This window comes from Paramormyrops kingsleyae, chromosome 24, assembly GCF_048594095.1.
Source record: "Paramormyrops kingsleyae isolate MSU_618 chromosome 24, PKINGS_0.4, whole genome shotgun sequence".
In the NCBI taxonomy this organism is placed as follows: domain Eukaryota; kingdom Metazoa; phylum Chordata; class Actinopteri; order Osteoglossiformes; family Mormyridae; genus Paramormyrops; species Paramormyrops kingsleyae.
In genome coordinates this window covers 5,738,563-5,753,582 of record NC_132820.1, presented here as the reverse complement: position 1 = coordinate 5,753,582, position 15,020 = coordinate 5,738,563, and the positions used below count along the sequence as shown (strand labels likewise).

Sequence of the window (15,020 nt, the reverse complement as noted above, 5' to 3'; positions counted from 1 at the left end):
TGGATCGATAGTGCTTGTGTAATAATGGATGCTGGGTGTACTGAATGGGAAGACGGTAACAGCGAATCATGGATCGCTGAAGCTCACCTCCTGCATGGAGTCCAAAAGCTTGGTGAGCTGGTAGAACCTCTGCCAGTTCTGGGTGGAGCTCTCCTCGCGTTTAACGATGGCCTTACCGAGCTCCTTGATGTAGGACATTCGGATCTCGTCGAACACGGCCTGGCTTTTCAGTCCATCCTTCGGTACTGTGCATTAAAAAGAGAGGGAAACGTCGGTAAGCTATGCATTACAAATACTCCAAGCTCACGTACCATTAACACACAGCTGGAGATGCTTGTTTAAATACTCCACGGCACTGCAGCACAGCACTTACAAACGTCAGAGTATACCAAAGGAACTCAATCGCGTACAAAACAAAAGTGCAGTGTTGCTTTACTTGTGCTTTAATTACTTTTGTAATAATTACACTGGGTTGGTTGGTTTGTTTTTGGGGAGTGGGTTAAAAATTACAAAACCAGAGCGAGAGCAGCAGACAGTTTACCTCACCAGATAAATGACTAAGTTGCTAAGCTTTCCAATAAATAGTTAGAAATCCTATAAAAAAAATCACATCCTGATGATCCTTTGACGGTTGCCAGGTTTGCCGAAGCTGTGCTATGTGGTAAATGTACTGTAGTGCTTCCGACCTCCACGCCTCCAAATCCCCAAATGCACACAGACACACCTTCCTTTCTGAAAAGATTTACCGCAGCAACCAAAGCAAAAACCACAGGTTATGTTAATACATTCCAGGAAGAATTTTTATCCCTTCAGCTTTGTTTGAAGTGTGTTGCACTTGGATACCAGCTCTGGCACTCTGGCGCTCAAACTAAAAATGATTGTAGTGAAGCAAGCTGAATAACGGCGCTGTACTCCTATGCGTTAAATGGCAGCCCCCCCCCCCAGATGCCAGGATTAGTTCAGCGTTAAGTGTCAGACAACAAGACACAGTGGCTGAAAACTGAAGCCAGGCTCATCTATATATTCCTATAGTCTTAACATCAAATAGTAAAAGATTTACTAAACACTCCTACTTAACTTCCAGTAAAAGCACCCTAACCACTATATGTAGAACCGAATACTATTACTTAAGCATTAAAAAAAGTGACTGTCGACACACCACAGCATACAGTGCCTTCTACAATTCTTCTTCATTTAACCCATTGCTCAGGGTACCTCAGTGGTTTGGGATTTGAATCAGCAACCTTTTGATCACACGCACGCTTCCCTAAGCGTTACGCCTCCACACCACTAATAAAGGCATGAGGCTGCCATCCGCAGCAGAATGAGCAGATACCACTTTTCGCTACACTACACTTTCCTGTGGTTTCTCTTCCCGTTTCAGTAGCAGATAAATAAAGTTTTATACCAGCAAAAGCAGAATGTGGAGGGATGTAGAGAGCGTCGCCCTTGAACGCTCCCCTGTGAGTCATACCATCCATCTGAATTAATCCTGAATATGAGTGGCACTGCATGGCTCAGTGGGTAACAGTCACCTCACACCTTCAGGGTTGTGGGTTCGAATCCCACGCCCGCTCTGAAGCTCTTCACATGTCACCAGTGCTTCCTCCCCTGGTCTACAGATATGCAGTTAGACTGGCATCCTGGCCAGGGTGTGCCCCATGCCGCTTAGGATAGGCTCCAGGCCCTTCTGCCCAGGTGTGCCCCATGTCACCTAGGATAGGTTCAAGGCCCTTCTGGCCAGGTGTGCCCCATGCCGCCTAGGATAGGTTCCAGGCCCTTCTGCCCAGGTGTGCCCCATGTCGCCTAGGATAGGATCCAGGCCCTTCTGCCCAGGTGTGCCCCATGCCGCCTAGGATAGGTTCCAGGCCCTTCTGGCCAGGTGTGCCCCATGCCGCCTAGGATAGGTTCCAGGCCCTTCTGCCCAGGGTATGCCCCAACGCGCCTAGGATAGGTTCCAGGCCCTTCTGCCCAGGGTATGCCCCATGCCGCCTAGGATAGGATCCAGGCCCTTCTGCCCAGGGTATGCCCCATGCCGCCTAGTATAGGCTCCAGGCCCTTCTGCCCATCTCTTCCCATTATCTGCCCAGGATTCGTTCCTGCTGAACACGACATGCTCGTATCGCCGCGTGTGGGCTCACCTGTGCTGAGCAGGAGAAGAACCTTCATGCACAGGTACTCGTCATAGGACACCTGAAGGCGCACAAACTCGTTGGAGATCTTAAGCATCTGCTCACACTGGTCCGTCATGTAAGGAAGCTTCATGCGTTCCCTGAGGAGAGGTAAGAGAAAGAGCCGACACAAATACAGCGCGCCGAACTATCAGCTGTAAAGACATTTACATTTTACTCATTAACCTGCCGCCTGCTGCAGACCAGCCTCCATAACACACACAATAAATCAGTAACACTGTATTCATTACAGCTACCATTGTAGAGCACAGATTTTAACATTTTACATTAACTGAAAACAGCCCAGGAAGGGATGTCAGGCTTGGGACGAGTCGGAAGCCTACGGCGCTGCGACTCACTGGCTGATGACGAGGTCGGGCGCAAAGCAGAGCATGCTGCCATTGGCCTGCTCATAGGACCTCCATCCTAGGCCGAAGGACATGAGGAACAGCCAGGAGTACTGCAGCAGGGTCATCTGGTCGTCCAGGTGGAGGTTCCGAAAGCCTGGGAGCAGTGGGCATGAGTGAGAGCGTGAAACCCGACTGAAGACGGAGACTGACATCCTGTGCAGCCGTCAGCAAGCGAACACTAAGCACCATAACCTGCAGGCCCGTATCAGCAGTAAGCTGTGGGTTGGGCTGCAGAGGGGCATGGATACCCAGGCAGATTCAGGGGGCCCAACACTTACACGGGCCCTTGAATAAAATTTTAAAATAACTGGGGGGGGGTCCCAAGGTGATAATTTGTCAGGGTGCCCAGAATTTCTATCTACGCCCCTGGTTGTGGGGTCTAAATTGTCATATACAGTCGATACAGTTTTTACTGGAAAGATTTTTCCTTTTCAAGTTAATTCACAAAGATGCAGAAACGGAAATCCAGATTCTTCCAGAAAAGTCCATCGGAGTTTACATTTAAAAAATACACGCTCATTTTGCGGACTGATAAAAGCAGACGGCAGTGGAACAGCCTGAATACATTTATACGGCATGAAATCCAAAGTTTATAACCAGGCATGCACGTAACTGGTATGCAAGCACACATTCACCTTTAAAAGTGATACGTGCGAATGCACACTTGCGTACCAGTTATGTGCATCCCTGTCTAAAACAAATAGCATCACAAAAACTGACAAAAAGCAGCGGCAGTCCAAAGACATGCACTAGGGCTCTGCATGGGGGGGCGCCACTGGTGAGCAGGTGTTGCAGCCAACTGTGACAGCAATTTTTCTGTCAGCCCCTTTTAATGATTTCGGTTTGTTGTAGACGTACAGCTGTGAAGAAGCGCCAAACGCCCTTGAATCATCATCACCGGTTGGCTTTCAACTGTTTAAAAGCTCCCACTGTATCGGTGTCCTGCTGCGAGAAGTGGGGCCCTCGGTCCCCCCCAAACTGCTCCGTTCAGCTATGTCCGTCTCTGCCTTTCTGCTCAGGACCTTCACGGCTGATCTCTCTGGCCCGGAGGCAGCGGAGGCCGCACTCACCTGGAAGGGCTTTGGCCCACTTGACGGCCGAGACCACCTGCCGGCCGCCCAGCCGGTTGAGGGTGGTCATCAGCCGTGTGGACGTGTCGGGGATGGTGCTGTCGTAGCCGGAGTAGATGGTCTCGGGTTCGATGGCCCGCAGCAGGGACAGCATGGTGGGAGCCAACTGAGGCATGGACTTGGGCACCAGGGCCTGAGTCCATTCTTCCGGCACCGGCGGGGCGGCCTCCACTGGGGGGCGCTGCCCTTTGAGTCTGATCAGCTTCTTGGTCTTCCTCGCTGAGATGGGAGAGTTACATTTTTGGCGCGGCTCAGAGTGACGTAAAGATTAATGCTCTACAGATGTGTCTTTGTTCGGTTCAGTTTTTAAAAAGCACAATTCCCAACACAGTTGCCCCAAAGCACTTAACATATTCATACAACAGCACAAATGCACAAAAAGTGTCTTGTATCTACATAGACAATGAATCCACAGATTTAACAAGACATTTTCCAAAACGGGCTCGTTCCACAGCTGCCACAAGCCAGCGAAAGACTCAACCGCTAGTACCATGACTGTGCTCGATGCTCGTCTAGTCCCACTTAAAAAAAATCCTGCTCAGACCTAATTCACGACATTTACTGCATTCCACAGCCTCAAAGACCCATAAACACTTTGCAAGCTCATAAATGCATGCAGAGGTGGTGGGTTTTAGTGCTTATTACGACCCTAGACCATAAACATACCCCTCTAACACACAGGGCTCTTTGGTCCATAATGAGGCAGCTCTGGTTTATTCCCGCATTCTCACGCAGGTGTGATTACATGGGCCAACAAGGCATCTCACCGCCTACAGGTGTGTCAGGCAGCTGCAAGATGCTGACTGCCAGCCGCTAGAGATTTGCTAGTTTTCATTCAGCTCGAGCTCCCCTCCTCAGCGCGGGGGGTGGGGGCTTAAACAGGTTCCCACTTTCACTATGAGGCCTGGCTGTCAGGAGAATCTGAAAAGGCACGACACCAGCCGGAAACGGAAAATTAAGGCCCAGGCGTTTATCCCGCTGCCGAATCCATCTTAAGGGCCAAGACTCGAGTCACAAGATCTTTAATGGGTGATAAAAGCAGTTTCCATTGTCAAAACCATGCGGGAAAATTTGATTTTAGATGCAATAGTACATCTATTCAATGCTAATCCATGTCATGCGTGACAGAAATGATTCTGATTGAATGTGATATTGCTTGATTGGCTCGTCTTTTGACTGTTAAAAGTTTGGTATCCTTTTAAGCATTAAAATGTATTCTATAAAATACATCTGGTTGCAAGTCAAAAGCGTAAAAAATCGTAAAAGCATCACGTTTTTCTATCTGCAATACAGCAAGGACAAGATGTAAACACCACAGTCTCCTTGCTTTCATTTTTTCCCCCTCTTCCAGACAGGTTTCTATGGCAACTTAGTCTTCCTGGTTGAGTTCAATGTTGATTCGTCTTTATTGATTGAGTGTTTTTCTGTTCTCTCTAGTCTGTGCTAATAGAATTCGAAAAGCTTTTGGCTGGTACTAATCACACAGCAGCACATTAGGTCAATTTTACTGAGCAGGCACAAATTATGAACACCTGTCAGTTAAACCTATTAACCTTCACATGTGCAGCTACATTAAATTGTCCCAGTGATTGGACAGGATAAACCTAAAAACACTCTTGGGTCCCGATTCCAAAATGGTGGTGAGATTGATTTTGAAAATTATCCGCTAATCAGTTCTCTACGTTTTTTTTTGCCCTGAGCATCGGCGAGCAGGAAGACATCCGTCTTTCAGCCTCTTCACCATCAACGGCCACCGTGCATTTCTACGGACACGAGAAGGGAGCAGCAGACATTTCCGTTATTTAGCAAAACGCTTTTATCCAAAAGCACCATGTAAGTGGGGATCAGAGAGCTGGGTCAAGGGACCAGCAGAGATATGACTCTTCCTCCTTCCATGGGATCTGAACCATAACCATAACGCTAACCCTGAAAAATTCAGACATAATCACTGTAACGCATCAAGAATCATTACAACACAACTGAATAAAACCAGATTCCCTCCCGGAGCTCATGCTGCTCTGAGGGCCTAACATACAGCAGATCTGCCAACTCACAGAAACATTCGCACTTCTTCAGCAGCCTGTCACTTCCCTGTCACTCTCCGGTGTAATAGAAGGCAGGTCATTCCGGACTCAACGCCACTGTCCCAGAAACACGGGGGTGCCTCTGAGCTAACGTGATGGACGAAGCGGAACTTGCACCTCCCCGCTCTGCCTTGAGCGCCCAGGCCTTCAGCCGGCTCCCCCGCTCGCCTGACATGCTCTGTTGAGCTGGCGTTTTCCTCAGCGAGGACGGGGAGCCAGGACTGAAGACCTCAGAGCGTGCAGAAGTTACTGGGAGAGAGATATGGGTGTGGGATGCTAGATACCATCTCTCCGTCTCTCCTCCCAGGCACAAGATGAACCCACAGACATCACGTGTAACAATAAATGATAAAGGATTTATTGTTTATCTATCTGCCATTTGCACAAGTGCGACTACAGGTTCCTTGGAATTCTTGGGGGTCACAACAAAGCATCAGCCAACACATGTGGGGGCTCTGGAGCTCGGGGTTAAGGGCCTTGCTGTAGGGCCAATGACATGTTACTGTTTTTTCAAGGCTGGGGCTCGATGTTCCGATCAAAGGCATAGATTCTTGCCGCTTACCATCAACCATGTCTGTTAATTATTTTACAGATTTATTCAAGGGCCTGTACAAGCCACCGTAAGACTCGATGGCCAATCCAGAATGGCTTCCTGTAGTGACTGTAGTTACCTCTGCTAGACAGATGATGTAATGACATAATATATTATACCTTTACTGTTGTTTCGCTAACGACCAAATGGGGGTCAGATTTAAACGGTCAATGACGACAAATGCTGCACGGACCAACTGGACAACTGGGGGGGGGGGGGGGGGGGGGACACAGCCAGTCAGCCTTTGATCTCCATATGAAATTTTTGGTTCCTCTCCATCATCTTCTGGAATTCCCTCCCATCATTCACCATCTCGTATCTATGACCTAATAATGTACTGCCACACACTCCAGTTAAATGCCTTGGGGTGACTGTCTTGTGAAAGGAGCTATATAAAAATACACAGAATATAGATAAAAACGAAGAGCATGAGCATGAACGTGGACAGGAGGAGGCCCTGCAGGGAGAGGATGATGGGTTTACCTTCTAGGTTCATGCCGGCCTGCAGACATTTCCGGAAGCGGCACGCCGGACAGTTCTTCCTGCGGATCTTGTCGATGATGCAGTCGTTCCTCCCCGCGCACAGATAATTGTGTTGCCCTGGGAAGAAGCAGGCAGAGATATCATGGCTCAGGGAGGGGGGCTCTCCCGCAGGGGGGGGGGGGGGGGGTCCTGACACCTCATACCATTGTTCTCATCTTCACAGTAAAGGGTGAAAAGGAAAACTCTCGAGTCCAAGGTCAGAGAGCTCATTCAAAGTAAACATATTTCTCCTGGCACAGAGGCAGGTGAATGTGAGTCATGCAACGCTCATGTTCACGCGAGAAGTGATGACCGCCGATAACAAACGTGAAAAAAAAGTGAACAGAGTGAAAACGGCTGCGAACAATACACCAGCACCAATCTAATTCAGATTAATTCAGTCTTAATTCAGATTTGTAAATTCAGATTTGTAAATTCAGATTTGTAAATTCAGATTTGTAAATTCAGATTTTTAAGTTCAGTTCATGAAAACAAAGGAATCACTGGAATACACCTTAAGAAAAACACTCACTGTAATACACCTTAAGAAAAACACTCACTGGAATACACTTTAAGAAATACACTCACTGCCGCCATTTGGTACATAAACCCCTCCATGAAGTAACTGCCAGTTCCAGACAAACCACTCTCCCACTGGTCCCAGCTCACTCCCCCAGAGCGGCGAAAACCACCCTACGCATCACCGCTTCTGGAATCGAATCTGAGCGAATACCTTCACCGTGACTAACAATCCCACCATTCCCAGAACACAAAAAGAACATATAAAAGAAACAGCTTCCAGGCAGAGAGTGTGTCAAAATAGTAGCCAGGACCCTCTCACAATTATACCCTTGGCACCTGCCACTGCCTGATAATCGAAGGCTCCCGGGGGACACTAATTCTCCAGCAACTTCTGCATCCTTCCGCCACTGCATGTCTTTCTGCAGTGACCGTGGGGTACAGTGCCGGCTCCTTGCAGGTACAGAACCTCGACAGGCAGCGATCGATACCTGCGAATGCTCCCCAAAGAGCTCCCTCTCAGCGCCTTATTGTCACGAGCGCGGCACACGCTCTGTCCTCCAGCAGGGAGGGACACACATTTCCGCCACATTTTCTATTTCCGACCAGAGGATCATTTAGGGTGCAATTAAGTAAACAACCAGTGATGTGGCTCCAGAGTAACAAAACAGGCTGGTTGACATCTCTGTAACATTATAACATGCTTTGGCCACACTTAACGTTTAACCACGGTGATGTTTCGTTTCGCTGCGTTCCTGGTTACTGCATGTGTACAAAAATAATCCAATCAAAGACGTTAAACGGACCAGAGTATTCAAAGCAGGTTTATGTTCATGCAGAATGATACATAAAAGCAATAAGCCTTTAAAACTGCACAAAACTGCCCCCCCCCAATATATTACAACAGATATCTAGTTCCCTTTATAGCACCACAATATGAATTATCCTTTAGACTCATATTTGTTTCACAGCCATAAAGTTCAACAGGAGGAAATGACAAGATCACATACTGCCGTCATCTAGTACGTTATCTGTCATATAATTAACGCTTCAGCTGCTGTAACGCATATTACAAAAACAAATTATTGTTTTAAAAAAACCAACTGCAGCATGCAACTGTGATTACCTGAGAGCCAGGATCTTGGAACTATGCACAGCTGGCTAATTTGAACAGACCGTGAAGGCTCGATATTTTACGCCTAGCCAGCCTGAGCAATCCCAGGATGAAGGATAGCCCCATATACCTTACAGAGGGCACATGCACAATCGCTCAGTCAAGCCAGGGAAGGAGCGAACAGCCAGAGACCCAGAACCACCCAAAAAGTGAGGAAAACTTCAGTGAATGATTCAAAGACAGGAAAGGCAAGATGTGAACCTTTTTAGTGTTTTAGGATTTAGGACATTTCTCTAACTATCATTCCTCAGCCAGTCATTTCTCAGTTATCATTCACCCATCCATCCATCCATTCTTCTTCCAATCACTTTCTCTGGCCATGGTGATGAGAGGCAACAGCGGCCACCCTATATAACTACCAGGGTTATCAGTTTTACTCATGCCAAAATCGAACGAATGCTTTTACCAAAGCAGGCCTGCAGCTATCTGTGCGATGCTTATTAGGATTAGCTACAGAAAGTGCATCTGTCTTCGGTCAGGGAGGGTCAAAATCAGGCTGAACACCCAAGCTGAAGCAGCATGTTATCCCGGCGCTTTTAATGTACGGCTCAAGACGGACCACATCTGCCTTTGTTCGGGAGCTGGAGTGCGTGGACATCATGCGCTAACTGTGCTTACGAACAAACGAACAAACGAGAGCAGAACCCGAAAAGATATCGCTATGGATACCAGTGTGCTCAACTACACCTAACCAAGTATTTTTATGATTAAAATCCATCATTTCTGGTGATCGAACAGCCAGCACTTTGCAGAACCCAGCAGCTGATTTCAGATAAAATAGTCCTGCAGATTTTTAGGGAGCAATTCTCTAAGATTTCTACTTTCTGTACTGACTCAATGATTAGATCCAACTTTGAAGGGTGTCCTTTTGCACACAAATCATTGGTTCATATGTTAATCTGACTGCCTGGTTAGAGCATAATTCTGTATACACCAGCATTTGATCTAGCTCCAACACACAAAAAACGAACACCAAAATACACGGTCAATAAACAGAACATTAGCATGTACTTTTGTGCAAAGAGTTATAAACCACAGCGAAGGCTGCGTTATCAGTTTCATTAGTTCATGTGAATAATAACTGCGATGCACAAATCAATCTGTAGAATTATCTAATAAAGGTATATTATAGTAAAATATTTACCATCAGTGTTTTGTCGTGCTCTCCATCCTTCATCAAAGCGAGAACACCCGGAGGATGAGGAAGAAAAACAAGAATGACATATAATATTTTAGTGCTAACATTGCTCAGTTTAACAGCTTTTATAGAGCTTTAAAATGAAAATAGCCTTTTAATTATCGACACATTACTCAATACATATCTTCGGTATCAGCTCGTGTAATTTGCAATCATTTGCTTTCTTTGCAAACTGTCAGAATAGCATTATTTAAATAGGCATAGGTTTAACACAAACAGAAAAACTGACAAATCTCAAGGTCTTTTTTTTTTCCTCCTCTCCAAGGCTGCTTGGCGGAAGCCCATCAGATATCAGCCATCGCCGACCAATACGGTAAATTCAACATAGTTTCATGCCACGTTAAAATCAGGCCGGCATCCTTAGCTATTTTTAGAAACGAACAACAGCCTAATATACAGGTCATTAGTGGCACTGGCTATGTGTGATGGTTCAGCCAAACGATTAGTTTGCAGTGCATGCTAGTTTACCCCCAACATATACAGTTTGGCGTTTGCAGGTGACGGTTTAAAAAAAGTCACATTTAAATTATCACTGTTTACACTGAGAAAATAAATTTGATGGTAAATTTCATTACAGTTCAAAATAAGTTGAAACAATGTAGCTCGTGAAATGAATGAATGTAATGCTCTTAAAATTAAACTGACTGAGAAATTGATGGATCAGTCACACTTCATCTGACCCCCATTCAATGGGCCTTCAGTTTCAAACAACAGTCAGAGGATATGCCCCCACCCTCCCCACTACGCTGACCTCACTGACATGACTCTAAGCCCCCCAAAAGCAGCGGGCATCCCTGCTATCAACCATAACTCAGCTACATCCTATTAAAAATCTAAGGGCTTATAGGTCAAGGGGATTCAGCCTGTGAAGTCTCCATTTTTTAATGCCATGATTCCCTGTTTCACTGCCTGAAAGCTTTACAACAAAAGTACTATAACATTTCTGCCTGTAGATGGCACTGCACCAAGAAAGACCACTTGACCGCACCACCAAAAGAGCGATCATGATTACCAATCTTCCATGACAAATTACATATGACAAAATCCATCACACTAAATTTATGCTTGTGGGACCATATGGATGGACTGATACAAAAATGCGAAAAGAAAAATCCAACAATACATTTTGTCTATATACCGCAAAACAAAGTATTTGCAAATTTAAAATACCAGCTTTTACGGTCATCGATAATTAAAAGCAAAACACTGTAGAAAACGTCTTTTCACATTTTGAATACAGGCATTCTAATTAAAGCACAATGATAAATTATTTGGCAATTGTTTGTTGAATTAGCTTATAAATCAGATCCACTGAAAACCTCGCAAGCGAATGGAAAAAAGCTTGGTTCCCGCCATTTCTGATTACAGTTAAATTTTAAACAGGTGCAAATGATTACGAAACAAATGTTAATCTGCAATTAAATGTCAATCGATGTCAAGATTAGTGGTTACTTGTGATTCGCATTGAGGAAGAACACACTGTTACTCTGTTGATGTGTTACTTATATATGGTCACAGTGGGAAATCATCAGCAAACATTTCAAGATTACACTCACCTTCAACAGCTCTTTTGAAGAAAACCTTGCAGCTGCCACATGTCAAGACACCATAGTGGCATCCCGAGGCTTCATCAGAACATACCAAGCAGGTTTTGTGGGTGGAACCACTGGCCTTTGCGGGGGTGACTGGTGCTGAATTGCCGGCTTCAGGTCTTCCTGAAGAACTACATGAAAACGATTAAGACAGCAATCAAAAATGTGTCCGGCGACTCCCCCATTTTTATTAGCCTTACAGACATACACATGGTATATGAACTGTAGCAGAGTAACAAAGATCAACTCAAGTTTATCAAACTTATCAGAAAAGGTAGCAGATAGCCATCATGCTGCAGTCAACACAACACAAGCATTTTAACCACAGATGGTACCAATTCAAACCACAGCAAAAGAAATCCAGATTGAAAAGTCAAAGCCTTCTTTAAACCAAGCAATACAAATTCTGGAAAGTTCAACATCATCAAATTTTTGTGAAGTGATAAACTGTCTTCATCAGTCTTTTGCCAAAAAAACATTATTATAATGAAGAATCTAGTAGGTTGGGAAGAACATTAAAAAAATAATATTTAAATCCTAAATCATCCTTTTTTATCCTCTTGCAATGTTTTACCAATAATATTGATAAGCTTTCCTTGTGAAGTCTGCCCTTTTACACTGAAAGCACCCAGCGAGGTGGGGGTAGAGGTCTGTGCCTCAGTCCAGAGGGTTGTGGGTTCAAACCCCAAGCCTAGATTAGGGATATTACCGTCTAACCCTGCCCACTGTCCCCTGCTTTCTCTCCTATATGTTTCTTTAGACATGGTTAAAGAGTCTACTAAATACAGGAAAAAAATTAACGTGATGGAGTGAAACCAGCAGATTTAAATGTTTATTTGCTTTTCTACAAAACTGACTGCAGGGAGATTCTCAGTATGAAGCTTCAGCAAATATCTGTAGAGCAGAAGGCTAAAAGAAGCGCTCCTGGAATACGGGAAATACCAACTGGGCGGTGTTTGCCTTCCAAAGCCTTGTACTCTCCCTTCTGCAGCCCACACTTTCAGCCCATGTGCTAGGAACTGGTACGGCGATCACACCACCTACACACTGTCGGCACCAGCCACGGAAACAGCATCTTCATCTATTTATTCATTCATTACCAGACCCTGATGCAAATAACGGTCTGGTTGAAAAGTCGTTACTTGTGGTGGGTTGAGTTATCCGTAAAGCTAGCTTCAAAGACAGAACTGCGTAAGGACACTTCTTATGGGGGAATTTAATGCTGACAAGCATAAACACAAAATGCTAGCATTCCACCATAGATACTCCGAAGTGTAACAGATATTAAAAAATTATTCAAAAAACACTGAGTGATGAATATACAGATGTCATACAGATTAATGCTGTGTTGGAGTTTGAAATTGATAAATGGTCTTTATATTACCACAACCCGCCACTGCTTCAGGTCACTGCAAAAACATACAACACGAAGGGTGTCGACCAAATCACGGGACTCTCTGATGCATCTATCCGCCAGACACACAGATGTGGGGCTTTAGCTTGCCTTTTTTTTCCCTTCCTCTCTCCCCTTCTGTCCTTTGGTGGACATGGGGGGGGGGGGGTGCATTGAGAAAGCAGCCCTTGTTTTCAAACTCGTGATGCAAGCAAGCACGCTGGAGAGAGCTATCCATACATAAAATACATCGATTATTATTTTGCTGTTTTGCAATGCCCTTTATACCCAGGACGAACTTGCTCGTTCTCACATGGAGACGTCACTGGAGCAACCAAAGGCTTGTACTGGACCTGCCTAAACATTTCCTCATTCATTCTCCCCTCGTCTCCCTTGACTAACTATCAGGCTGAGGCCGGATCAAGTTCAAGTCGCAGGCACTCAAATAAACATACATCTTAAAAAAAATTAAATAAATGTTGCAAATTACAATATTATATACAATGTTTCAAAATGAAATGAACCGGCTGTGAATTCTGGAATTCTAGTAAAGCGCTAATTTTAACAGAAAATATCATATCAATATAAAAGGCATTTTGTCTGCCTATATCTCATTTTGAAAATATATCGATATAATGTAAAAATTCAATATAGGCCCATATAGGTCATAATTTTTATTTTATTTTTTTTAAACAAACCCCTCAGCCAGCATTATTTGCCAACCCAACAACTCTTCCAGTCAACGACCCACCAAAACTATGCAGCCTTTTCTGTTTAATGCAACAGATTGAATGTAAAATACCATTAGTCACGAGGCTTGCAAATCTGTGGCTTGAAATGTCTCAGTAGGAAGTGACTTGGTTACCCGAGTTGTGAGAAGTGACTTTCACAGCTCTGACTCGCAGGCTCACCTACACAATAGTGCAGCGAAGGATATTGTTTTTGTAGAAATTTGCTCTCTGTGGACAAATCCTCAGTGGGAGTCTGGCTCTCTCAGAAAGTTTACCTGACATAATTAAAGTATATCTATGTCTCCCTTCAAATAATTACATCCCAGTTCAAAACAAAGCGTTTTATTACATTGCGTGTGCATTTTCTTTTTAACAACAGAATGGAACACCTCGGATCTTGAAGCAAATCCAGCTTGCCAGTCTAGCTAATTCCCAAACCACTTCCTTTTCCCCAGCTGCCAAGGTAACCTCCTCTTCGCTGAGAAAGTTAATCATGCTGTAGCGTCGATAGGGGCAGAACCGCAAGCACAGTCGGTGGCCAAGAAAGAAAAGCAGCGAGGGAATAAAAGAAACGAGAGAAGGCAAAAAGGAGAAACACTTACAGGTGGGAAAATATCAGACAACATTACTCCCACAACAAATTTTTTAAATTAGAAGCAGCATGAACAGCTACTATAGTCACATGACAATGTCACATGACATAACAGCGGCTGAATAGCACTCTGCTTTGTATCCAAACTGTGCAGCACCCACACTAATGATCTTCCTCAGGAAGCAACATGAAGACAGGGAAGCCTCAGGAGACTCAGCATTGCTATCGCTGGAGTGGCTTAAATGGCTCTGGCTGTGCGTCTGCTCTCAGGTGCCTTTCCCTGTCACCCGTTTCATGAATCTATTCACCACCACGTTTTTATGACGTCTATTTGTGAAAGACCTAATTCGACATTCCCAGTGACAGTCAGTCACTTCTCAAAGCAACAAATTAACATCTAATACATGTTACAGTAAGCACTGTAAATATTGTTTTACTACCATCTAAGAACAGATCAATTTAAAGTTGTTTTCATATTCATTTGCAAAATTTATACCAGCATGTTACACAGGCATTAAAAACTAAGTTGTAATAGTAATAACCAAAGGAGGCCACTTCCTCACGGTCAGTATCCTTGACATCTCTGACATCTAGGAAAGTTTCCACATTCCCTGGTCACATTTTAAAAACTTTTATCTTTATTTTTGTTATTCGGTGCTATTCAGTCAGTGTTGACTCTTGACCACCATGTACCTGGGATTCCTATAGGATGCCATGTCTTTCGTCTGGATCCTAAGGCTTCCCGAGATGTACAAAACATTTCTCTGAGCGAACGCACTCTATTCCATTCCACTGGGAAAACAGCAACTATTCAGGACAACACACACACACACAAAAAAAAAGTGAGTTTCTGCAGAGCAGCTGGGGAGGAAGTCGTAAAGCTGAGAAATCGCTTTGCCAAAAAAGCTGCAA

The 15,020-nt window shown here is 44.7% G+C and overlaps 1 protein-coding gene across 4 annotated transcripts in view; it reads right to left on the bottom strand.

The window, feature by feature from the left end:
- The window catches only part of LOC111857444 (glucocorticoid receptor-like), a 42,361-nt gene that overhangs the window by 3,649 nt on the left and 23,692 nt on the right, over nucleotides 1-15,020 (bottom strand). For 3 of the 4 annotated variants that reach the window (XM_023838328.2, XM_023838327.2, XM_072706319.1), the window contains exons 4-10: nucleotides 11,357-11,523; nucleotides 9,747-9,773; nucleotides 6,871-6,987; nucleotides 3,652-3,930; nucleotides 2,531-2,675; nucleotides 2,142-2,272; nucleotides 88-245 (exon numbers count right to left, since the gene is read on the bottom strand). In XM_023838328.2, coding sequence (XP_023694096.1) covers nucleotides 88-245; nucleotides 2,142-2,272; nucleotides 2,531-2,675; nucleotides 3,652-3,930; nucleotides 6,871-6,987; nucleotides 9,747-9,773; nucleotides 11,357-11,523 — 1,024 coding nt within the window. The remainder of the gene's footprint in view (nucleotides 1-87; nucleotides 246-2,141; nucleotides 2,273-2,530; nucleotides 2,676-3,651; nucleotides 3,931-6,870; nucleotides 6,988-9,746; nucleotides 9,774-11,356; nucleotides 11,524-15,020) is intronic. The other variant, XM_023838329.2, reaches the window with a different exon arrangement.